This window comes from Terrapene carolina, unplaced genomic scaffold, assembly GCF_002925995.2.
Source record: "Terrapene carolina triunguis isolate 2854851 unplaced genomic scaffold, T_m_triunguis-2.0 Scaffold604, whole genome shotgun sequence".
In the NCBI taxonomy this organism is placed as follows: domain Eukaryota; kingdom Metazoa; phylum Chordata; order Testudines; family Emydidae; genus Terrapene; species Terrapene triunguis.
This window is the reverse complement of record NW_020664955.1, coordinates 781,242-803,558: the sequence shown is the minus strand read 5'-3', so window position 1 is coordinate 803,558 and position 22,317 is coordinate 781,242. Positions and strand designations below refer to the sequence as shown.

The following is a 22,317-nucleotide window of genomic DNA, read 5'->3' as shown; positions in this document are numbered from 1 at the left end:
ATTAAGGCAGCTAAATCCGAATTAAAGTCCTAGTGTAGACCAGGCCTTAGATGTCCCACCATCAGAAATTCAGGCCAGGCTGGGCTCCTTAAGTGTATGTGAGTGGAGTGATGCCTGCACTGTGTGGACACACACAGGCCTTCCAGATGCAGGCTGAGGGGAGAGGGCTTCCCAGGTTGGAAAGACAAGTGCTAGTTCTGCTCAAGCTGGCACGCTAAAACGAGTAGTGTAACCAGCAGTCACACGGCTGGCAGCTTGGCCTAGCCCCCCAAGCACAAACCCAGCCAGACCCACTGAGTACGTTCAGGCAGGTGTTTAGTGCACTTGCGCAAGCAGAACTAGCCCACGTCTCCTCAGCCTGGGAAGCACCCTCCCAAGTGAAGTGTGAACAATAAGAACGGCCATACTGGGTCAGACCAAAGGTCCATCTAGCCCAGTATCCTGTCTCCCGACAGTGGCCAATGCCAGGTGCCCCAGAGGGAACGAACAGAACAGGTAACCATCAAGTGATCCATCCCCTGTCATCCACTCCCAGCCTCTGGCAAACAGAGCCTAGGGCCACCCTCCCTCTCATCCTGGCTAATAGCCATTGATAGACCTATCCCCCAGGAATGTATCTAGTTCTTTTTTGAACCCTTAAGTATCTTGGTCTTCACAACATTCCACAGGTTGACAGCCTATTGTGTGAAGAAATACTTCCTTTTGTTTTAAACCTCCGGCCTATTAACTTCATTTGGTGACTCCTGGTTCCTGTGGTCTGAGGAATAACTAACACTTCCTTATTTACTTTCTCCATAACAGTCATGATTTTATAGACCATCATATCCTCCCTTAGTCATCTCTTTTGCAAGCTGAGAAATCCCTTTTATTAATCTCTCCTTATATGGAAGCTGTTCTATACCCCTCAAGTTTTGTTGCCCTTCTCTGAACCTTTTCCAATGTATCTTTTTTGAGATGGGGCATCCACATCTGTACACAGTGTTCAAGATGTGGGCGTACCATGGATTTTGTATGTGTGTGTACACACACACACACACACACACACACACACACACACACTATCCCATTCCTAATGATTCCCAACATTCTTTTTTGACTGCCCCTGCACATTGAGCAGAGAACTATACACAACACCTCCAAGATCTTTCTTGAGTGGTAACAGCTAATTTAGACCCCATCGTTTTATGTGTATCCCTGGGATTATGTTTTCTAATATGTATTACTTTGGAAGGAGGGTAAAGCAGAAGGGACAGCAGAGACCTTCCCCCCCCCCCTTACATTACCCTTTGACAGCAGCCCTGCCACTCTGCCCAAGTGCTGGGCTCCAGGGTAGATAGGGGCCACTTACCCTAGCCCATTACTTGCCCCTGGTGCTAGCAACAGCCTAGTTTTTGGTAGTAGGGAGACGGAGGAGGGAACGAAGAGCCTAGCCCTTGGGAAGAAGAGACTTGGCTGATTAGTTTTTAAAGCTGATTTTTATTTCGTGGTCTCCAGATATCTTCTGAAAGAGTTAAAAGGTTTGCTAAGTATGTGCACAGGCAGCTTCACGACCAGGCAGCAACCCTTCCAGCTCCCATGGAGCGGGTCTCCCTGCTTACATTATGAAACCTCTGAGACAGATGCCTGTATCAATAAAAAAAGCCCCAAACCCCCACCCACTAATCCCAGACTGCTCCCCCTTTTAAGCCTGCTATGGATGCCTGGCAGCACTGCAATCAATACTAGAGCAACCCGCCAAGATGCAGACACTGCCTGCTGCTGTGGCCAATAGCACTGCTCAACTGACTCTCCTTCACAACAAAGTAGCCTCAGCAGCAAGCACGCTCTGCCTCCAACCACAACACGGAGACTGCAAGACCACCGCGAAACCTGACGTACAGCCTACTCCTAGAGCAAGGCAGCTGGGAGGGCATAGGACTGGGGACACCACCAGATCCCAGGCTGGGAAGCCATGGTGGTGAGGAACCCGCGGAGAGAGGGAGAGGTGCCGTTTCGGAGGGGAGGGAGGGAAGTGGAAACGTGACGTGCGACGTGTCAGCGGTCAGTCCCATCAGCCCCAGGATGGATGAAAGAGCAGCGTGGCAGTGGTAACCGCATCCCACCGCCCCGTGGAACGGGAGAGTTTCCCACCGCCGCGTTCCCCCAGCTTGTGCAGAGAGGTTTCGGATCACTAGGAGTCCTGCCAGACACACAACTAGACAGATTAAAAGAAGTCAATTTTCTTTTCCCCATCTCCCCCCACCCAAAAGATATAGGTTCACAAGCCACGGAGTGACCCCAACTCCATCGAGCCAGGCCCGGCCCAGTGGAATTTCTAGTCTGAGTCACTGGAATCCAAGAGGAAAATCTCATGGCAGTAGTCTGGATCATCGATGTCCCCCCGCAGCAGCGCAAAGGTGAGAGCCCATTGGAACAAGCACACATCATCGTCCTCCTCCTCGGAGCTCTCAGAGGGAGAGGGATTGAATGCCTGCAACAGGACAACAACAACATGCTTATCCCTTAGCCCAGCTGGGGAAGATGAGAACCGACCCCACCCCCTGCAAGGTGTGGCCGCACGTGTGGTATTTCCTATTCACCAGCCATGACTTGGATGGAGGTTTTATCTCCCTCAGATCTGCCCTGGGGAACTAGGGTGTCCTGACAGCCACTAGCGGGAGACAGACATCCTGGTGTTGAGGGAGGACCAGCCAGGAAAGATTAACTGTAAGGAGCAACAGCTAAGAGCTCCTCACCAACCCATCCCCCTGGTAAGGAGGCTGCAGCTTCCTCAGGGGACATGCAGCAGTTGCTTTGCTGCATGCAGGACTTGCCTCCAAGCGCTCAGTGGCTGGACAGTCACAGCTGGATCCCCCGATCCAGCCGAGTACTGAGTCGCACTGACTTCAGTGGAAGTGATCGGGTGCTGGAAGTTGGGCACATGCCTAAGTATCTTGCTGAATCAGGGCCCCAGAGCAAAACCTTGGTAGCATTATTGGTTTATGTTTTAACTAGAGCACATTGCTAGACTGGTGGGATTCAGAGTCTCTCTCCCCCCCCCCCCCCCCCATGCTGGCTAGTGCCAACAGCTGTCAACTTAGGAGAGATTCAAGCTGCTTTTGCTTACCACAGGGCCTGTCCTGCATGGAGGTCTCTGTCGAGGGGGCCGCACCCTGGCCGGGAGCTCATGAAGGTAGATGCACTCCGATTTAAAGGGACAGCGGCCACGGCCGCGGGCAAAGAACTTGCATTTTATTTTCCTAGGAGAGTTAAAAGAGTTGCGTTAAACTCAGATGGAAATTCAGGGGTTAATTCTTCCTGCAGGTACCTGCCAACACTAGACCCACAGACCCAGCCTCTCACCCTTCTAGCAAGGGCCATCTCTGTAAGGGAGCACTTTGAACAGCAAAGCCCATCACACAAACCCCATCCCAGCAAGCAAAGGAGCCAGCCACCTACCCTGTCCGCGCCTTGAAGGTTTCTATCAGCTTCTCCTTTTCGTCCCTGTCCGAGACCCAGTATTTGTGGGGGATGAAGTAGCTGGACGTGACCCGGCACTCGGGGCAGGCCCTGTGGGCAGAGACACGGTGCGCATGGGTCATTTGCAGCCAACAGGAATGAATGAGAGGGTGGGGCAGAGGAGGGGGTTCCGCCAGGCCGGCAGAGTACCGACTCCAGGATCAGTGACTCCAGGCCAACCCCTCAGCAGCTGACACTGCTACCTCCTTCTAGACCAGTGGTTCCCAAACTGGGGTTCCTGAAATGTTACAGGGGGTTCTCAGGAAAAAAATTCCCTAATGGCGGACAGAGCTGTCCCTAGGGACCCCGGGCAGCACGGGGCCAGGAGCCCCTGGACTTCCAAGAGCTAAGCAGATCAAAGCAAGCATGTTGATCACACTGAGGAGATTTAAATGTCCTTATAAGAAATGGAAAGGGAGGTGGATATTTTTTGCTGTTTTTAAAATTATTATGAAGAACAAGTTTAAGCTTTGTTGTAATGTGCGTTGTTTGCCTAGACTGCTCAAGACCTGAATGCTTGTGTAGAAGGAACTCTGAGTTGGCTTCTTAAATACCTTCCTGCTGTTTCACATCTGATACTCCTTGATGAAACATAGGAGCCTTGTCTTATAACAGGCTTATTCAAAGTGATACAAGCTACGAAGATCTTGGAAGAGTGTTGCCGTTTTCATAATGTAATAAAAATACTGTAATGATAAATAATAATTAATAATAAATAGTGTGTAATAAGCATGTCATAAAAACAAATTTTATATTTCCAAGATCAGTGCTTTTATAATTTATACTCAGGTAAAGGAGAAAATCCCTGGAAATATTCATTTTTAGGAGGGGGTTTGCGAGACTTGACATTTTAGTGAAAGGGGTTCACAGGTTGTTAAAGTTTGGGAACCACTGTTCTAGACCCACTGCACTAGTCTGTGCTGTGCCCTAGATGCCATTAGAACAGATTTCCCACAACAGGGATGGACCAAGATAACAGGGCTTCCACCACCTCAGCTTTAAAGAAGATGGGGCTGGAGGGTTGTCACTGCGGTTGCTCACGCCATGGCCTGCCCTAAAAGCTCCTTTCCCCCTCCATCAGGGTAGCTGCCAAGCCCTGCCAAGGCCAAGCCACCCATCAGATTGCGGCTCTTTGTGACAAGGGAAATGGGTAGGGTGACCAGACAGCAAATGTGAAAAATCGGGACTGGGATTGGGGGGGGGGGGGTAATAGGTGCCTATATAAGAAAAAGCCCCCAAAATCAGGACTGTCCCTATAAAATCGGGACATCTGGTCACCCTAGAAATGGGACCTAGCCTCCAGCACCAGGTTAGCACATGGGACCCATGTGCCCGTGTGGCATAGCCAGGAACAGGACTCCGGATCCCCATACGTACTTGATCACCGCGTTCTGGAACTCCCGGCTCTTGCGCCACTTGCGGATGCAGCCGACGCAGTAGGCGTGGCTGCAGTTGGGGAGGATGCCAAACACGCGCTCCTCGGGTAAGGTCTTCTCATAGACCTTGTCCATACAGATGCCGCACACCACGTCCTCGCTCCGCAACTCCCCCACCAAAGCAGCAGCTGCGCCCAGCCCACCAGCTGCCTGCACGGAGCAATATAGCCGGCTAGCACTTGGAGACAGAGCCCCCTTCCTTCCACAGAGCTGTGCTGCCTCATCTTCCCCAGGCCGGGCGCCACAGTAAAACCCGGTGCTCAGCTCTGGGCTGGCTGAGTAGCCAGCCTGCTTTGCAGAGGGCCAGCGTCTCAGCTCTGGGCATGGGAAGAGCCGGCGTTCTGCAGACCCCTGCCAGGCTACAAACAGGCCCATAGACAGGGGAGGGGGAAGATCGCACCGGCTTCACCCTACAGAAACGATTGCTTGCAGCCATCTATGGTAGGGTGTCTGGGGGAGGACTCAGGGGAAGGACGGTCCCAGGGCATTAGCCTATTCGAGAGACCTGGGATCAATTCCCTGCTCTGCCACAGACTCCCTGGGTGACCTTGGGGCAAGGCACTTAGCCTCTCGGTGCCTCAGTTCTCCATCTGTGAAATGGGGACAATAGCAGTGCCCGGCCTGACAGACGTTGGGAGGATAAATGCATTAAGGATGGAGAGGTGCTCAGATGCCATGGTGACGGGGGCCAGGTAAGCACAATAGACAGACACTGTAAGAGCATCCCATTGAGAATGTCTGAGTGGCAATGTCATCTTCTTCCCCCTCCCCCCCAAGAGTCTCACTCACCTCTAGGGTTCGAGGTGCTGGGACAATTGCCTTGTTAGATGCAGCCTCTGGTGCCAGGGAAGTTCTCTGCAATCCCAGATCCCATGGTCGGGACCCTGACCAGCAACACAACAGTTAGCATGAGATGCATTCACATAGGACAAAGGGCCTTCAAAAGCCAGTCCACAAAAGCACAGCCAGTCTGCCCCTTGGGGCAGGATCCCAGCTCCATACATCACCTCCCCAGTGGGACCCATCAAGAGCTGCCTGAGCAGATGCAACCTTCTCCAGGCAGGAGGACTAGTCAGCTGGAAGAAACCTAAGGTGCATTGGACAGAAGCACTCCCCATCCATGCTAGAGCCCCGTACGGCACGCCCACCCAGCCAGTCCCAGCCTCCCTTCCGACACTGTTAGCATGCCAGCAGCACTTACCTGATCCACGCGGGGCCTGCCTGGGGACAAACTCTCTGCTGACGGCCCCGTTTGGGGGATACGTGGGGACGGTCTCTTTATCTTCCTCTTCCTCCTCAAACTCTGTGCTCAGCTGCCTGAAGTTCAGTTGCAGCTGTGTCACACTAGGGACAGAGGGCTCCGAGCCACGCCTGGCTCCTCCCCAGCTCCCAGCTGCTGCTTCTGGCCGGACGGCTGGCTCCGAGCCCCGACGGCTCAGCGATAAGGCAGGCTGTGAGCCGCATCTGCTCCAAGCAGGGGCTGGAGGGTCTTGGATGTGCTGGTAGCTGGAAGAGTCAAAGGTTACAGGCTACACAGGGAGGCCCAGTGGTGAGAAACATTCCTATCGGTTAGGTCGCTGGACCGCCCCTTTCTGCTCAGAATCTCATGCCACCGCAGTGTCCGAAGCTTCGCTAGGACAGAGACAAACCAGGGAACAGCTCATCTCCTCAGCTGTAGCAATGACGATGGAGATTTTCAGAATAAGTCTAAAGGATTTAGACACCTCTTCCATTAAAGTTTAATGCTTAGGAAGTCTCAGGCTACATCTACCCTACAAAGCCTATGCTCGCACAGCCCTAGTGTAGACGCCACATATGCCAGCAGGAGGTTTTTTTGCCGGTGTAGGCACACCGCCTCCCCGAACCACATTAGCACTTTCCCCAGGGTTTTTATCAGCATAGCTACAGCACCAGGAAGTGTTTGTTTCTCCCATGTCCCCGCTCGACATAAAACCTATACTGGCACGGCCAAGTGCTTCAACCTAGGACTTCCAGCAGTTGAACAAGCTACAGTCTTCAAGCTATGGCTCACTACAGCCGTCTTGCACCTCTTGGCTGCGAATGTGTCTATGTCTACGCCAGCAGGAGTGGACCCTGTATTCCTCTGCCCACGCAGCTCCCCTGGGGAAACAGGTCTCAGATGTTTTTCCCCATCTTACCTAACCAGATCTCTAGCCTGTTGGAGAATTATGGTTTCCATTTTAGACTAGGCTCTAGAGATTCCGCCCCTACCTCCCGCCCCATTGCTTTAGACCAGGGCTGGGCAAACTACGGCCCGCGGGCCACGTCAGGCCCTAGAGTCTGGACCATGACAAAAAAAAAAAATATATTTGACTGCCCCTGGTCTAGGGTATTTCTAAGGGGCCCATCACCTTGGTCTCTAGCCCAGATCTGCAGATTCCCAGGCAACGTCCTTACCTGCAGCGGTCTCCGTAGCCGCAGAACCCATTCTGGAAATACCTGCAGATCTGGGCTGACTTCCGGTCGTGTGAGAAACGGCAATTCTGACCCCATCTGCAGGCTCCACGGGCAAAGTTCCTGCAGGGAGAACAGAATCCATATTGACTCACAGGCTACCGTCTCTCCAGCTGCACACCAGCTTCCTATGGATACAGCCTCAATGGATACAGCTCCCACTAGTCCATCCGCTCATCCTGACACTCCCTTACTTCCCAGAGGAGTTCAGCGCCTTCCCCAGCCCCAGCCCCAGCCCACTAACCGGGGAGGCTGCAGAAACTAGAGGACGTTTCCTACTGGGGGTGTAAATGATTGCTCAGCGGGGGCCGCACTGTCAGCAAGATTCACTCGGTAGGTCTTCATTTCAGCCTTGTGAGATGCCCAAGTGATGAGCAGCAAACGCCAGGCTCTCATGTCACGGGGGGAGCAGAGCGGCTCCCTTGCATTCTGCGCACATCAGCGAAGCTTGAACACAGGGCTGGGATTTGTAAGGGAGCTGACAGGGACTGGGCACCCAATTCCCATTGAAATTCAGTAGGATTTGAGCACTTAACTCTCCCGGGCTCCCGTGAAACGCCCAGCCTCGGGCCTGCTGCCCAGTCCAGGGTGCACGGAGGAGAAGCCCATGGATGAGGGCCCAGCAGGGGTGAGAGAACAAGGCCAGCAGCCACTAGTGAGATGCAGAGGGCTCGGACAGCAGCTCAGCTCAGGAGCGCTAGAAACCCAGGGGGTGGACACATCCCATAGGGAGGGCACAGTGCACATCACATAGCCTGGGGAAAAGAGCTATGGTATAGCAGCCTGACTGATCTGGGTGTGTAGTTACATGCTATGGCTGACAGCAAGCAGGGGCATTCCCCAGCCTACAGCCCATCTCAGCACACACAGAGAGACAGTCCACCCCACTGCCAACAGAACTTGGGTAGAGGAAGACGGCTAGGGAGTCAGAGAGCCCCCAGAGGAAGAGCAGGGGACAGGTGGAAACCTGCAGGGGCACTGGAGAAAGGCCACTGCACCCAGCCTAGCAGATTTGATTCAGGGAGAAGAAGCATGGCCAGGCTGGGTAGGGTGACCAGACAGCAAGTGTGAAAAATCGGGTCGGGGGTGGGAGGTAATAGAATCCCATATAAGAAAAAGACCCAAAAATCAGAACTGTCCCTATAAAAAAATCAGTACATCTGGTCACCCTAAGGCGGGGTGAGGTAGCAGGGGAACCCCACAGGAGTATTTTCCCATGGAGAGTCCCAGTCTCACACATGCTTGCTCCAATAACAAGAGCATGAAGAATCAGGAGAGCTGGGAATGCACCTGATTCAGCTTCCCCAAATGGTTAACATGGAGTTCTGATCATTTCAAAAATCAGCAGCCGGTCAGACTTCCCCCAGGCATGAGCCCCTCTCAGGTGGGGAGCAAGGAACGCCTGAAGTTTCAGAGAAGCACTCCAAGAAGTTTGGCTGTTAAACACGTTCAGGACACAAGTTTTGGTGTTTTTTTTTTTTTTTTTACCCCTGGTTGGCTTAAAAGCTGGAGCTATTTACCAAACCATCCAGAGAGCCTGATGCAACGAAAGCGAGGTTGTGCCTGAAATTAGCACAAGAAGTTTCACTACAAAGGGAAGTCAGGTCAGTGGGGAAACCCAAGGGGGAGAAAAAGCAGACGCAGCAGTTTCTGTAGGTTTTGCTGCCTCTGCACAATCAGCTTGTAAGAGCCAGGGTCCTGGCCTTTGCCACTCCAGGGAACCAGAGAATCCTCCAGCGCTGCAAAGAGCCTGCCCCAGCCAGACAATGGTGGCTCTGCCCACAGGCCCCTTTCATCTCCCCCCACGAGGTGTTACCTTCAGAGCCTGTATGGGCGCCATTTCAGGGCCGCCATCCAGGAGACTCGCCTGCTGCCGACTCCCGCCCCATAGCACAAAAAAGGGATCGGGGAGAGCAGTTTGCAGCCCTCCCTCCACAGCCTGGTTTTTGTCTGGGTGGGGCTGCAGGGGCAGTGTCGCAAACCTTCCTGGGCCCTAAGCCCAGCTCAGGAATCGCTCTCTGCCCCTGCAGAGCTGACCTGCAGCCACCCCCCTCCCCAGACCCTACCTGCACAGGACCCTGGAGTAGGGGCCTCTGTTGGGCTGACCCCCTCCAGCTGCTACCAGCGAGCCAGGCTCCATCCTCGCCCAAACACAGAATCAAAGTGCCTCTCTCCCCCCACAGCCCCCTCCAGAACTCTTTATGGGAGGGGAGGGGTTTAAACCAGCCTTCCCCAAGGACTAGCCCATCGGCAAGACAGAGAGGTTAGGACACACCCAGCTGCCCATTAGTTTGGAGTAAGGAATGGTCCCCACCCAGCTACTCACCCCTCCATTGATCAGCTACCTGCGGTAGGTGCACAGGAGGGAGCCAATGGGCGAGCGAACAAGGCTTAACCCCTTCGTTGCTGTGCTTGGAGCGGTTGGAACTTGGTTTATGTTTATTCAGACCAGTGCAGCCAGAGCCAGACCAGAGGGAAAGACCGCCTCATCTCAGGCATTGCAGCCAACTGGTACAATCAATGCTTGCAGAAAGCAGGATGGTCTCCCCCGCTCCCCCCCCCAATCCAACATGTTATTGATGTCCCTGTAAAAATAGAACGTTGTAAAACCAAAGTCTGCAGAGTCTATTGATACCTCAGACTGCAACAGAGACTGAGACCAGGGCCATGGATGTTTGGCCCTCGTGACACCGGCTTTAAAGGGAGACAAAAAAGGACTGAAAAAATAATTGATGTCCCAGGGGGCGTGTGTGTGAAATAGACATAAACAGAGCGAGGAGTGTGGGCCGGTCCGAGAACAGCATCCAGCCAAAAAGCTGGACAGAACGGAACAAAGACAGAATCTTCTGCTGAGCAACCATGGGTGTCCCCATCCTGGCAGGGGACGCTGATCCTGAGGCATCGTCACAGGGTGGTCTTGTGGCTAAAGCAGTGGGCTGGGAGTCAGGTGCTCTGAGTTCCATTTCTGCCTTGACCACAGATACCTTACTCTGACTGAGGGCAAATCACTTGGGCCCAGCTCCTCAAAGGAATTTAGGTTCCTAACTTCCAGTGAAATCCATCAATGGGAGCCTAAATACATTTGAGGAACTGGGTCTTAATGTCTCAGTGCCTCTGTTCCTTATCAATCAATGGGGATAACATTTCCTTTGTCTGTTTAGGCAGTAAGTTCTTTGGGGCAGGAACTCCCTGTATGTACAGCAACTAGCACTCTGGGCCTCTATACTGTAATAAAACCCCAGGGCTGGGTAGGAGTGAGGTAGTGCATACTCCGAGTGTCTTACAATGGTTCGTTGCAATTCTTTGCTGCCTAATCTGGGCAGGGCTTCCGTGAGGGTGTCTATTGGGTGGGGAGGAGAGATGCAGGTTGGATTTAAATAAACTGAAAGCGTTTCCCCAGGGGGGCTATGGCTACACGAGAGAGTTTACAGCGGAGGAGCTGCAGCTGCACCACTGTAAGCTGTCTAACGTAACCACTCTAAGCCGGGAAAGAGCTCTCCCGTTGGCTTAACTACTCCAGCCCCAGAAGCTCTCCTGCCAACACAGCGCTGTCCACACCGGCGCTTCGCTTAGGTCGGTGTAACTTGCGTCACTCAGGGTGGCTTTTTCACATGTAGACAGAGCCTGAGTTTCAGTTTCACTGATGTGACGCCCTGGAATTTTCAACAGCACAAAGGAAGGGGCTACATGGAGCACCCTGCTAGCCCCTGCCACTTCCTGCTTCACACCTGTTCTGCACACAAAGCAAAGTAAATGCAAGGACATGGAATAATTGCTTCCAGGGACGGAACAGTAAAGAATACTTGGCTCTGTCCTTTTCTCTGCTACGTTCTGCAATCTGTTAGCAGCTGCCCTTGGGCCCCAGCTGTCCTGACCATTATAGTTCTACCTCCCCAAACCCTTTCAGATCAGACTTGCTGTTTGTCCCCATTTATGTAGGTGTAAAACCCTGTGCCTTGAGGGGCGGGGGGAACGGGGGAGGCTACTAGACTGTGAAGGGAGTAGCCCAGGTCTGGCACAAAGCAAAACATGACACAACACTTGCATTACAATCCATGCATGCTCAGAAATGCCCTCAGATTCTTGCATCGTATCACAGGCACGTCTGTGTGTATTAGAACAAAGCTGGGCATATAGTACATGTATCCTTGCAGCTGCAGCCTGGTTGGACCCACGCACTTTTATTTCTGCCTGTTTGCTACTACTGATAATTAGTCAGGCCCTGGTTCGGCAAACCCTTAGGCCCAGGTCCTCCAAGGCAGTTAGGTGCCTATCTCCTATTGATTTCAATGGGCGTTAGGCCCTTAAATACCTTGAGGATCTGGGCCTTAGGCATTTGCTTAACCTTAGCACATAAGTAGTGCCAAAGGGCCTAAGGGAGTTAGGTGCCTAAAAGTCCCCTCCACTGACTTTGATGGTACTAGTCATCTGCTTACACTGAAGCATGCCCCGGAAGTGTTTGCAAAATCAGGGCCTTAATGATTGTAAGCACTTTAAATGTACTAGCGCCCTAGCTAAAAGCTAAGTGTTATTTTTTTGTCCAGGCACGGTACTGTATTCATTTGCTTAGCATTCCAGAACAGAAAACTGTGTGGAGCATCTAGACTAGCACCTACAAACACGCTCTTTTTAATTCAAGTTAGCCAGCACTCAACCTCCAGTGGATTAAACCATTCACAGCACCCTAGATCCTGAAAGGAATTTAGGTACCGAATGCCCATTAAAATTAATAGAAATAACTTTGAGGATCTGGGCCTGAGTTCTAAAAACTTTAGGGAGACAAGGGAATACCGTTTGTTGGACCAACTTCTGCAGGGGAGACAGACAAGCTTTTGAGCTTACACCTAGCTCTTCTTCAGATCTAAGCTAAATACAAGGTGGAATAGATTGTTGAACATAAGTAGCTAGCACCTTTCAAGGAACGGTTCAGGGGGAAGTTGAGTGGCCTGTTAACACCTCTCCAATCATAGGGGGGGAAATGGAAGAAGAAAAGAAAAAAAGAGTGATGTGTGTTTTTTAGTGGATTACAGTCCATGATTCAGTCCATGATTTTTAGTGCCTAGCAAAGTTATGAATTTAAGCTCCCAGGTTAGTCTTTTGACAGTGTTGTACAGGTTTTTAAAACTTCAGTGAGGCAGCACAAGCTAGTGAAATGAGCCTAGAGGTGCAACACTCCTGCCACTGACTCTCCCTGGGTGACTTTGGGTAAGTAATTTCACCTCTTTTACCTCGGTTTCACCACCCTCTATAATGGGTCTGAGTTGTTCCCCAGTGCACAAGGTTGTCATGAGGATTCATTAGTTTGCATTTGCAAAGATCTATACGAATGCCAAGTGCTACGTAATGATTGAAAGTTACCGTTACCAACATAAAATACAGCCCAGGGCTTTTTTGTGCAGATGGGGTGGTGCTGGAACAAGACTGTTGCCATCAGCTAATGTACCCCACTACTACAGACATAGAGAGCCCATTCCCCTAGAACACCATGGAAGAGATACAGACAGATCCCTTCAGTTAGCACTTCCCAAACTTTTCAAAGCTGAGGGCTCCTCTTCATGGTGCACAGTACCTGGCTGTGTGGATTTTCACTTGCTGGACGTTCACTAGCTGTAGCAGTGACCACACGGGACGTTACTGCATGGCACGCTGGTGTGCTGTGGTCTTCAGCCCTTGACTTATCCTGCAATAACTCACAATGTAGACAAGCCCTGACTTTCATTTAGGCCAAGGGCACCACGGGGTTGTTACTGTGCTGCATAAAATTCAACTTCAGGAAAATGAAGCCAATTGTGCCCCCTTTAGCCCCTAGAGGCTTACCTGTATTTTTAGACCATCAAAGTATGACACTTCCTCCCCTTTCCCACATGCCCTGATGAGCAGTGAAACAAGGTTGCCATTCAGACTCCTCGTTGACATTGGCATTAGCACGCACTGGAACGAATGGGGCAGTTCACACAGAGCTATTGTTTCAGGCTCTTTGCAGCCTCAGGCAGATATTGGCATAGGTCATGCTCAAATCTGCGGCACAAAAAACTATTTCCCCATGCTAATTTCCCCCCCACTGTTACTCACACCTTCTTATATCAAAGGGGTAGCTGTGTTAGTCTGGCTTTGTAAAAGCAGCAGAGTCCTGTGGCACCTTACAGACTAACAGACGTATAGGAGCATGAGCTTTCGTGGGTGAATACCCACTTATTCACCCACAAAACCTCATGCCCCTATACGTCTGTTAGTCTATAAAGTGCCACAGGACTCACACCTTCTTGTCAACTGTTGGAAATAGGCCATCCTGATTATCACTACAAAAGTTTTTTTTCCTCCTGCTGCTAATATCCCACCTTAATTGATTAGTCTCGTTATAGTTGGTATGGCAACACCCATTTTTTCATGTTCTCTGTGTATATATATATCTTCCTGCTGTATTTTCCACTGCATGTATCCGATGAAGTGGGTTTTAGCCCACGAAAGCTTAGGCTCAAATAAATTTGTTAGTCTCTAAGGTGCCACAAGTACTCCTCGTTCTCTCCCTCCTTCGTTTCAATGACAAAACTATTTGGTGAAATCAGATCTGTTCCAAACACGAACCTACCCCTGTTCCTAGTTTAATCAACAGCAAAACTTCCATGGGGCAGAGCTGAGCCCAGAGAGAGGAATGATTTGACAGGAGCAGGATTGGGCCCTGGCTGAATATTTATGGGGTTGCCTACACCCGCTCCCCACCTTTGGCTAAAAACCTCATGCTGTAGGCAAGGTAAGGAGCAAGGCCCTGGCACAGCTCACGATTAGCAATGGGTCTGGGTGTGCTGAGTGGAAGAGCAAACGTGGAAAGTGGGAGGGTTTTTGCCATGCTCTTGCTTAAACTAAGAAGTTTACGCAGCACAGTAACAAACCCATGGTGCCCTTGGCCTTCCTAGCCATCAATGTATGTACGTATCAGGGACGCACACAGAACACAGCTCTTCTTGCTCCAAAAGAGAGGCCTCCAGTAACCGCTGTAACAAAGAATCTCTGATAGCAGCAGCACAGGGGCACCGTACCACAGCAGAGCAGCTCTGATTCCATTCAGAAGAGACAGACAGACACCCTCCTGGTGGTTTATTACAACAGCTCTGGCAGTTAGCACCCTTTGTTTGAATGGGCATTTCCCCATGGGCTCTTCCAGCTGCGTAGTTAAGGGCCCAGTTCTACAAGCTGCTGTGCACCTTTCATTCCCATAACCTCAATGGACTCAGCACAGGCTCAGGATCGGGCTGTTAAGTCAACAAGAGCTTTGTTATTAGCTCCAGTGAGTAGGACTGGGCTTGTGCTAAGGGGAGTGTTTGGGACTTCAGCAGAGAGAGTTTAAGGGCCTCTCATACGTGCAGAATGGAAAGAATTCTTGCCATAAAAAATATTTTTGAAAGCTGATGAACGTTGCTCGCGTGAGGTTTCTGCCTGTGAGGAGAAAACACAGCAGAGGATTTGCCCTTTGCTCAGGAACTCTCTTCTTCAAGGACCCTGTGAACCAAACAGATGGGAACAGACAGAGGCGCTACATCGGCAAGACGAGTTAAGGTTATTTTAGATTGGCACAGCTCTTGCAGGGAACGCCTAGGGTGGAGTGCGTGGCGATGTTCCCAGTCCTCTTTTAAAAACATGGTTTTAAAAAAATTCCACAAAATATCCTTTCACTAAACCATCAAAACCCAACACAAAATGGAACATCACAACTCTGTATTTGTGCATGGTTGGAAGAAGGAGAGAGTAGCACAGGAAGCGTCTCATGTCGGCACAATTTACACCAACACAGCAAATTTGCTCCTGCCCAACTTCCCCAGGGTGGAGATAGATATTATTTGCACATGGTTCTTTGGCACATATTCTGTATCCCTCGACAGGTGGCCGGTTTTCCTGAGCACTGCCCTCAGCACAACTGGGGCCCCACAACTACCAAGGGACAGGCTTGAAAAAATTGATTACGAATTCCCTACAGCTCCTAGCACAATGGGATCCTGGTCCATGACTTGGACTCCTACATGCTACGGTAAAATAATTCAGAGCCCTGCTCCTCCAGAGGAGAGACTGAGGGAAGTGGTTTGAGCATTGGCCTGCTAAACCCAGGGTTGTGAGTTCAATCCTTGAGGGGGCCACTTAGGGATCTGGGGCAAAATCAGTACTTGGTCCTGCTAGTGAAGGCAGGGGGCTGGACTCGATGACCTTTCAAGGTCCCTTCCAGTTCTAGGAGATGGGATATCTCCATTAATTTAATTTAATTTAACTGGGCTTATTTAGTCTGCAGAAGAGAAGAGTGAGGGGGGTTTTGATAGCAGCCTTCAACTACCTGAAGGGGGGTTCCAAAGAGGATGGATGTAGGCTGTTCTCAGTGGTGGCAGATGACAGATCAAGGAGCAATGGTCTCAAGTTGCAGTGGGGGAGGTCTAGGCTGGATATTAGGAAAAACTTTTTCACTAGGAGGGTGGTGAAGCACTGGAATGGGTTACTTAGGGAGGTGGTGGAATCTCCATCCTTAGAGGTTTTTAAGGCCTGGCTTGACAAAGCCCTGGCTGGGATGATTTAGTTGGAGATTGGTCCTGCTTTGAGCAGGGGGTTGGACTAGATGACCTCCTGAGGTCTCTTCCAACCCTAATCTTCTATGGTTCTATGAAACACACACTCAAGCCAGCTGCCGAACTTTATACATGCGAACAGTCCTATTGAAATAAATGGGACTAGCTGTGGAAGTAAAGTTACTTGAGCGAGTAAGTGTTCGCATGATAGGCACCCAAAGCCCCAATCCTGTGACAAGCTTTGCGTGGATGGACTCCTGCCCCTGCACAGAGTCCTACTGATGTGGGTGCAAGGACCCCTCCGTGCATTGCAAATGGCAGGATCCAGCTCTAAGAGAGACCCCCCCAAAGCTCCGCCAAAAACAGCAAGTCCCTGTGACTCGTCTAATGAAAGAACTGTTTAAACTTCGCCCACAGACAGGGCTGGGAGACACTACAAAGCGTTGAAGAAAGCATGGCAATGCGCTAAAAGTTTCTTAAATATTTAGGTCAGGTTTATTTCAAGGTAAGTCAGTCTGCAACACCGTTTATATTAAAAACACTTGGAGGTTTGTACTTCTAGCAAAAATATACATTTCAGTTTGAGGCTTGTTACAACATTAACGAGCAAAAGTTCCTCAAGTGATGAAGAGAACATGAGCCCAGCATCTCCTGGGGGCCAGGGCTGGCCGGGAGTCACAGCAGCACTCCAGAGCAGAGGGCCGCAGGGTCACTACAGACACTTTGGAAAGGTACCAATCACAAACCCATCAGTCCATCATTCACACTTCTCTGGCTCCTTTCACAAGAGGACTTCAAAGTGCTTTACAAATGGGCCTCATAACACCCCTGTGAAGTAGGGAAGGAAAAGGACTAGCCGGATAAGACAGATGGGGAAACTGAGGCAAGAGGGGAGGCGTGACTTGCCAAAAGGAGCGCAGCAAGCTGGCAAAGAGCTGGGAACAGGCCACAAAGGTCTCAACTCGGAGCCTCCTCATGCACTAGTCACTAGACCAGGGGTTTCCAAACAGCAGATTGTGAGCTTGATGGACTATTTGTTCACTTCACCGTGATTTTTACAGGTGGTGCTAAGGGAACCAGTTAAGTTTGGGAACCGCTGCACTACACAATGCTCCTTCAATTAAATGTACATTGCTTTGCACTAGTGTGTGCAGCCATGAACCATACCTAAGAGGGGTAATGCCCCTGCGGGGAGTGTGTGTGTGTGGGAAGACAAGGAGCATAAGGGTGGGATAGGCTGCAGTTTTGGTGATGACGGGCGGGGTGGGGGGGGTCTGTATCAGTCCCAACCTCTGATACGGGTGCCTACTAGGGAGGACAGAAGCAGTGGAATTGCCAAGCAGTTATGGAAGGGAAGCAGATTATTTCTCTGCCTCAGATTTTTAAGACATTATTGCACCAGGGTAACCCATTACCCCAAAGGGACGGGGAAGGAGTGTAATCCAGGTCCGTTAATGAGCCTGCTCAGGACACCAGATGTGCCCTGCCCAGTCCTTTCACAGCCACCTGGTCTTCTCTGAAAAGTGTGCAAATACAGCACTGCCTTATTCCAGGGGCCTGCTCCATGCGTGTCTCTAGAGGACCCTTTAGCTCCCTGCAGGGAGCTAGAGTCTGTTCTGCCTTGTGCAGCAGCAGATTTGTTACAGACCCTTTATTACCAAACAGGATGCAGGAGCAGAAAAAGAGCCCAGCTCAGCTGTCAGATCCCAGGCGGAGGCTGCAGGGAAAACTTTTTCCACTTGTCAAGCTGAGCCCATTTTTTCTGGCATCCATGAGACACAAAGATGGAGCTCCAGGCTGCCATCTGGGCTTCCAGGCCTCCCTCTGCCCCCGATACACAGAGAAAGCTGGAGAAGAGCATTGAGGTAAACTCCCAGCACCAAAGACTTAAGAACCGTGCAGGGCAGTGGCTCTCACATTGCTTTATACTGTGCTACCCAGACAGCCACCTGCTCATCTCAGAGCAATCATGGGAGGATGCCCTGCATCGGTGGCAGCCTCAGTGCCATGGTCACATGGGAGCTCTACAAACACCAGCACAATCTCCTCCCCCATTTCTGGGCAGGCGTTCCTCCTTTTGTCCTTCCCTTTACTGTTCCTGAGTTGGAGCTCAGTGGCTTTGGTCCAACTGTCTCACATGTTAAGACTAGACAGACTCCAAAAGCCACAGATGGAGTGTAAGTGCTGCATGAGACGGGACCTTGGGTCAGCTGCTACCGTCCCAGCCAGAAAACCTGACTCAGCCCCAATTTGCTGGGGATACAAAGTGAGAGAACATGAGACTTCCATTTCGGAGAGGCAGACAGTACCCCAAGCTGCGAGGAAGTCATGATGTGTGATCGCTGTAGGTTCATTAGGGTGCCCGGCCTGTCAGACCATGAAGCCTGAAAGCTAAACTGGTACTTGCAGCTGCCAACATAGCATCAAATGAACAGAGAACTGCTAGGTAGTATTAGGTTGGGGCCAGCTGCTTCGTGCCTTGCCTAGGCTCTTCGAACAGGCTTCTCTCTTCACCCCATCATAAACCCCCCGTTTGTCACCATGATAAATGCAACATTTTTGCTTCCCATCTCCCAAAATAAATAATACTTGGTATTTATAATCACACTTTACAGCTTCAATGCTTTTTTTTTTTTTACAAACACCCTAACTAGTTAACCTTCACAGCCCCCCTGCAAGGGAGAGTCAACGATTAGTCCCATTTTACAGATGGGGAAACTGAGGCATAGCAGTTTGACTTGCCTAAGGCCATAAAGACCGCGGCAGAGCCAGGAATAGGATCCAGGGGTTCAGGCATCTCAGACCAGCGCTAGTCACTCTCCAGCAGCAGGTTTCCCTAATGCTGCGGCATCACTGCCTGCCACTCTCCTAGAAATCTGACACGGAAGAGACCTAACAGGTCACACATCTTGTGCATAGGCCTGGCCGCTGCAGGACTGCTCCCCATGCTACTCTAGTCCCTTCCCACAGGCTGGGGGAACTCTATGATTTGCAGAGCAGAAGTCATGCTTCAAGCTGAGCATTCACTAAGGCCTTTCCCATTCCCCATCAGCCCTTTACTTTGCAAAGAGAACAGGCCTTGCAGCCCCCACCAGCCCCCTCTGGAGCTCAGTGAATTGCACAGCTGCAGGGTGCTACATTTTGCCCTATGCCAGTGGCTCCCCAGCAGTTTCATTCTGCAGACCACTTGGCAAGCAAAGGATCTCCTCACGACCCACCTGCCCTAATCCCTCAAAAGGTCTCGCCTGCCAAGAGAGATCCACCCCTGTGCACACCCATCCCATCTCAGCAGATTGGTGCAAGTGGAGAGCTTTACACAGGACACCAGCACCTGAACCTAGAGTCAAAGTGAATTTAGTGCTGACTAGAGTCTAGGCTGCACCAGAGACTGAAGTTGTGTCCACAGAGCAGGGACAGCCTAGGTGGTGGCTGGGCAAGCTTCCCCTGTACTGCTCCACTAACATGCCCCAGCTCTGAGCAGGGAGAGGTCACGCCTGTCTTGTGAATCCAGGGGACTAACCAACGGTCTCTCCCCCAATGAAGCATCAGTACCCTTCATCAAACAGTCAGACCATTCTTTGGGAGATCCATGCATCCAGAGAGAGAGAGACACACTTCCTTTTGTTCCAATGTCCCAGGCTTTACAGCTCAGGCCTAAGAGTCTGCCAAGTGCAATACAAAACCAACGCACAATGGACAAGTGATGTAAGTGCTGTTCCTGGACCTGCCGGATAACGAAGGTACTGAGTGGTCTCATTACATCAGACCATACCCTTGTCACTCTGCTGGTGCCATAATCCCACCTTCTCTGCAATGCACGTAAACACGTGGGTCGCTTGGAAGGCAGAAGGGAGCGGCGTGACAGCTGGGCTGCGGCAACAGAAGCCTCGCTTATGTTTTGCCTTTGAGGTTCATAAGTGTGTGTTAACGGAAGCCCGGGCTTAGCACGCAGTAGCCACGAAATCTCATGGCAGGTAGGCCTATGTACCATACGTAGAGATCATCTAGAAAATAGTACCAAGTAGAAGAAATGGAAGACGTTGTGGGGGGAGGGCGGGGGAGGCTTCTGGGTCACCATACAAAGTGTTTTGCTCAGGATCCATGGCTTTAAAGCTCCTCAGTACATGTCCTTGTAGATTTCCTGCAGAAGCGGGTGCAATGAGGTCTCCGTCTCTGTCTTTTTAATCTTCTGCACCAGCTGCGCGTGCTCGGTCACCAGCTGCCGCAGGTCAGCCATCTTCTGGAGCAGCTTGGGGAAGAGGTACTGAGCGTCCGGGTGGTTGGCCTGCAGGTGGAACTCCAGGGCCTGGAGGATGTTGTCCTGTATCCCCTCCACCTGCTTCACGTCCATAAGGCCAGGGCGGTCTGCAGGGAGAGGATTAACGCAACTCAGAGCACTATCTACACCACTCCCCTGTTGAGTGCTACCCAGAGGGAAACAGACAGCTGCTTCTGAGCAACTTGCCCCAGGCCATGCGGTGAATCAGAAGTTCATGGTCCCTAGTCCTGTGTTCAGGCAACTCCCTTCACTGGACATTTTGGGGCCGAGGGCTCCACCTCCACCTTCCCTGTTTCTCGTCTGTGTTTGTTATGGCCCAACCGCACAACGATGCAAGGGAACACACAGATCTTGGGAGTCACTGGAAGGCTTCAGTTTCAGCTGTACGATATTCTTCCCCCCTATTCATCCACTGGTTGCTAGCCCCAGGAAGCAGGGCACCCACTCTGGAGTGCACTGCTCCTGTTCTCCAGCAGGAATGACCTCAGACCAACTCCCTCCAACCCATGCCCAGCCTTTTTAACATGCGCATGGTTGATGGGCCCCAACTCACCCCCGCACAGGATAATGGCAGCCACAAAAAGAGAGAGGTCGCTGTCGTCCAGCTCCAGGGCGTTGAACTTCACGGCAAACTCAAACTTGGGCTCCATGATCTCGCTGAAGGGCTTGCGCAGGCTGCGCAGGAACTCGCGTGTCACAAACCCGTTCCCGTTGGCCACCAGAAGCCCGTCCTTGTTCATGATGGAGGCCAGCATGGCGAAGATGGCTTCATGGACCCCATACTTCAGCAGGGTCACCTGGTCATTCAGGTAGAGGCCGAGGAAGCTGGGAATGCTCTTGGCGAACTCTGTGAGCTCCCGCACCGTCTCCACCGTGGTGCACTGGCAGCGGTAGAAGACGTGGACCCCAATCTCCTTGTATGGAGGGATCCCGTTCACAAGCTGCTTCCAGACCAGCCCCTTTTCTGCCTGCCACAGGGTGTCCATGTCATGGATCACGAACGGCTGCATGGAAGAGAAGTGAACAGTCAGGATCTCTGCAATGGGGACTCAAGCTGCTGGCTGTATTGAGTGACTGCACTTTTACCTGTCCCTAGTGTGGAAGATCATTCAAAACCCTCCATGTGTCCCCAACCTTCCCTTCCATATAGTGGCGGATGCAGCTCTGGGCCTCCCAACTGCAAGGAGTCTGTAGCTATGCCCTGGAAATCCAGCAGCAAGCTCTGCCGAGCAACGAAGGTTGTGTGCTTACTAGCAGGTCATGGGAAGCCTGGAAGCATCAAGGCCTCCATTTCTGATCCTGAAGCCACCTCCACTCCTATTTCATCAGCAGCAAGGCTGAGCGCAGTAAAGCTCACCAGACAGTCACCAAATCAGAGACACTAACAGCACATCGGTTGACTGCTGTGGCAAGCTTCCACCTGGCACGTTTGCACTTTATGCTGCACTGGGCTGCTGCCGCCAGAAGCCTGTTGAACTGCAACAGCGAGAGGAGGACTGCAGCATGTCAGGAAGCTGAGGGCAACTATCACTCCTCTAAGTTACTTTTAGCCCTGGCTGTTGGAGATACCTTTGCGGCGTATCAGGAACCTTGAACAGTGGGAGCATGGTGCTGTACATGAATCAAGTCAGCAGGGAAAGGAGGAGAAGAGAGAATTCCCCAGCTGGTTTCAAATGGAACTGCTGCAGTTCTTCACAACAGATGGTGGAGAGTGTTGGTGCAGGGATATAACTACATCTCTGAATGGCAAAGCACTTCTAAACTGGGGGCTTCCCCACAGGGAACCCCACTGCATCCCAATGAACAAGGCTGGGGGATCTATCTAGAAAGACATTTCCCCAATACAACTCCCTACCCCCACCCCGCCCCCCAAAAAGAAAAAGTAATGAAGAAATCCATCAACAATGTCAAATACTTGATACGATTGTAGAAATGTGGGGCTGGGAGGGACCTGGAGAGGTCACCTAGTCCAGCCCCATGCGCTGAGGCAGGAAGAAGTATAGCGAGACCATTCCTGACAGTTACCGTCTATTTCAGAAAGACATTCCTTTTGGGCATATGCAAATCATTAACTCCTTGGCAC

At 51.4% G+C, this 22,317-nt stretch overlaps 2 protein-coding genes across 5 annotated transcripts in view; both read right to left on the bottom strand.

The window, feature by feature from the left end:
• Positions 1–2,136: 2,136 nt before the first annotated feature.
• On the bottom strand, positions 2,137–9,549 carry LOC112106802 (probable E3 ubiquitin-protein ligase makorin-2). The gene is made up of 8 exons (XM_024200244.3): positions 9,476–9,549; positions 7,353–7,472; positions 6,136–6,440; positions 5,724–5,818; positions 4,876–5,084; positions 3,439–3,549; positions 3,107–3,239; positions 2,137–2,470 (listed from the first exon to the last, which is right to left on the bottom strand). The coding sequence occupies exons 1-8, from the start codon at positions 9,547–9,549 to the stop codon at positions 2,315–2,317; spliced, it is 1,203 nt and encodes a 400-aa protein (XP_024056012.1). The 3' UTR covers positions 2,137–2,314.
• A 9,892-nt stretch (positions 9,550–19,441) lies between these two features.
• Positions 19,442–22,317, bottom strand: part of PPARD (peroxisome proliferator activated receptor delta) — a 32,130-nt gene continuing 29,254 nt past the window's right edge. For all 4 annotated transcript variants that reach the window (XM_024200233.2, XM_024200235.2, XM_024200236.2 and 1 more), the window contains 2 exons: positions 20,788–21,238; positions 19,442–20,320 (listed from right to left, as the gene is read on the bottom strand). In XM_024200233.2, coding sequence (XP_024056001.2) covers positions 20,073–20,320; positions 20,788–21,238 — 699 coding nt within the window. In that variant the 3' untranslated portion in view covers positions 19,442–20,072. The remainder of the gene's footprint in view (positions 20,321–20,787; positions 21,239–22,317) is intronic.

Bases quoted from the DNA above. Each gene is read 5' to 3' on its own strand.
- LOC112106802 (XM_024200244.3), bottom strand. From the start codon at position 9,549: ATGGAGCCTGGCTCGCTGGTAGCAGCTGGAGGGGGTCAGCCCAACAGA. The intron at 5,819-6,135 runs GTAAGTGCTGCT...GTTGCTGGTCAG, and splicing joins GCAGGCCCCGCGTGGATCAG to GGTCCCGACCATGGGATCTG. The intron at 3,550-4,875 runs GTACGTATGGGG...CTCTGCCCACAG, and splicing joins TTCCAGAACGCGGTGATCAA to GGCCTGCCCCGAGTGCCGGG.